Source organism: Impatiens glandulifera, chromosome 2 (genome assembly GCF_907164915.1).
Source record: "Impatiens glandulifera chromosome 2, dImpGla2.1, whole genome shotgun sequence".
NCBI lineage: Eukaryota > Viridiplantae > Streptophyta > Magnoliopsida > Ericales > Balsaminaceae > Impatiens > Impatiens glandulifera.
In genome coordinates this window covers 7,705,773-7,708,701 of record NC_061863.1, presented here as the reverse complement: position 1 = coordinate 7,708,701, position 2,929 = coordinate 7,705,773, and the positions used below count along the sequence as shown (strand labels likewise).

The 2,929-nt window shown below is 41.8% G+C and overlaps 1 protein-coding gene across 1 annotated transcript; it reads left to right on the top strand.

Annotated features, from left to right (window-relative positions):
- The first annotated feature begins 1,320 nt into the window (after positions 1 to 1,320).
- LOC124924267 (glycine-rich cell wall structural protein-like) lies at positions 1,321 to 2,929 on the top strand. The gene has a single exon (XM_047464327.1). The coding sequence runs from the start codon at positions 1,349 to 1,351 to the stop codon at positions 2,699 to 2,701; it is 1,353 nt and encodes a 450-aa protein (XP_047320283.1). The 5' UTR covers positions 1,321 to 1,348; the 3' UTR covers positions 2,702 to 2,929.

Here is a 2,929-nt window from a genome sequence, read left to right as displayed (position 1 = left end):
CCCATTTGAGTCTATAGCATCAATATTTTATTTATTTTTATGTTTTCATTTTTGTATAATAAAAATACTAGAATAACTCCCAGTCAATATATTAAGAACCACTCTACCAATTGAATTATATTAATTGATTCAAACACCAAAAATATGCTTCTTCCATTTCTTCAAGGAACTAAAGATAATTTGATAATAATAATGATTCATTTAATTTCACACATAAATATATATTTTCTTGTACATAGATTTTATTAAATTTGAAACTTAATTACCACTACTTATTTAAAAACTCTTAGAATTTTTTTAAAAACGCAATTTGTTTGTAATCTTTTATTAGAGTTATTATTATTATTTTTGTAAAAAGTCCATGTATATTAAAAAATTATAAGAATGGTCTAAACATAACGAAAAATAATATTATTAATAAATAAAAAATTCACAAAAAAATATGTAAATAAGAAAAATACCAACAAATTGGATAGTAAATTACCGATCTCGTATATTCTAAAAAACGATTAACACTCCCGACCAACTCCATTTTTTTTATTATTCTCATTCACAACTAATAATTGCTTTATTCTATTTTTTTTATAAGTCTCTGTTTCAATTATTTTACTATATATATAAAAATAAAAGAAATCTTAAACCCACTAAAAACTGATCACTAGGCTATATATAGGTACACTATCTATCCTTATCTATATCTATATTAAGACAATAAGACCTAATGATCCACTAATAACATTTATAATGTATATTATTTGAAAATTTTATATGATGAACGATAAATGAATATTTTAACCTACTTAGTCGGATTGGTACTATCTTGTGTAAAATGAATGGGTGGGAAATAATTTTTTTGTGTGGATAGTGGCGCACATCATATTCCTATTTTGGTTAAAAGAAAGATAATGTTATATTATACTATCCATTTTTAGGCAGGAAGTAATATGTACATCCATCCCCATTCAAATGGTTTACAGCAAATTCTTGCATCTAGCTAGTGCTTAGTGGGTTTTTTTTTTATTCAAATATTTTATGCAACGATAATATAAAATGTATAATCATTCAATATAAAACAAAAACATAATACAGTTGAGAAAAAATAAACAAATAAATAAAATAATTTTGTTTGAAAATCTTTCAAAAACAACTTGCTTAGTGGGTTAGTACTATTGCAAAAGAGAAGAGTAGTTAGAGTACTTCACCTTTTGCATGTACTGTCTGATCTATATACTCTCTTAATCTTTGTATTATGCATGAAACGCGGTTTGGATTGGACCCCTTAATTTGGCCCTTTCAGATGCCTATAAATACCCATATTATGGAATGTATTCTTCTATCAAACCATTCTATGGCTATACACAAGCTTCATACTCTTCTTTTCTTTGTGTTGCTCGGTTTGGGTATTTCATCTGCTACCCGATCACTGTTTACTTATGAAAAGGGGTATGCTGAAGGTGGTGGTGTTGGAGGAGGTGCTGGTGGTGTTGCTGGGGGACATGGTGGTGGAGGAGGGACCGGTGAAGGTTATGGGGTTGTAGGTAGTGGAGGCGGTGCAACTGGTGGTGGTGGAGGTGTTGGTAAAGGTGGGGCTTGTGCGGATGGAGCTGCCGGAAGTGGTGCAGGTGGTGCAGGGTATGGTGGTGTAGAAGGTGGACACGGTAGTGGTGGTGGTGGAAGCTCTGGTGCATATAGTGGTGGAGGTGGTGGAGGAGGAACCGGAGGAGGTGGTGGGGCTCATGGAGGTGGAGGTGAAAGCTCTGGTGCCTATGGCGGTGGAGGCGGTCAAGGAGGTGGTGCAGGGTATGGTGGTGCAGAAGGGGGGCATGGTGGTGGAGGAAACGGAGGTGGAGGTGCCGCGTATGGAGGTGGTGGGGCTCATGGAGGTGGAGGAGGTGAAAGTGGTGGTGGTGGAGGAAACGCAGGTGGAGGTGCCGCGTATGGAGGTGGTGGGGCTCATGGAGGTGGAGGCGGTGAAAGTGGTGGAGGAAACGGTGGTGGTGGAGCTCATGGAGGTGGAGGCGGTGAAAGTGGTGGTGGTGGAGGTGGAGGAAGCGGAGGTGGAGGTGCCGCGTATGAAGGTGGTGGGGCTCATGGAGGTGGAGGCGGTGAAAGTGGTGGAGGAAACGGAGGTGGAGGTGCCGCGTATGGAGGTGGTGGGGCTCATGGAGGTGGAGGTGGTGAAAGTGGTGGTAATAGTGGAGGAAACGGAGGTGGAGGTGCCGCGTATGGAGGTGGTGGGGCTCATGGAGGTGGAGGCGCTGAAATTGGTGGTGGTGGTGGAGGAAACGGAGGTGGAGGTGCCGCGTATGGAGGTGGTGGGGCTCATGGAGGTGGAGGTGGTGAAAGTGGTGGTGGTAGTGGAGGAAACGGAGGTGGAGGTGCCGCGTATGGTGGTGGTGGGGCTCATGGAGGTGGAGGCGCTGAAAGTGGTGGTGGTGGAGGAAACGGAGGTGGAGGTGCCGCGTATGGAGGTGGTGGGGCTCATGGAGGTGGAGGCGGTGAAAGTGGTGGTGGTGGTGGAGGAAATGGAGGTGGAGGTGCCGCGTATGGAGGTGGTGGGGCTCATGGAGGTGGAGGCGGAGGTGGTGGTAGTGGTGGCGGTGGAGGAGGAGCCGGTGGAGTTGGCGGCTATGCAAGTGGAGGAGTTGGTGCTGGCGGCGGTGGTGTTGGAGGTGGCGGCCACGGTGGCTATGCTCCTTGATCAAACGTGTGTTTTTTACCTTGATGGTTTAATGTCATGAGATAAAAAGACTACCTTTGTATTATTAATTCATTATGCATGCATGTGTTCAATTGTGAAAAAGAATTGCTATCTTTATTAAGAAAAATAGTTGTGAGAAAAGTGCCAAGAAATAATAATGGCATCACTAAGTGTAATGATTCTATATATATGTATGATGATCAAGTTATGGTAGGTTGTTTCTTCTTG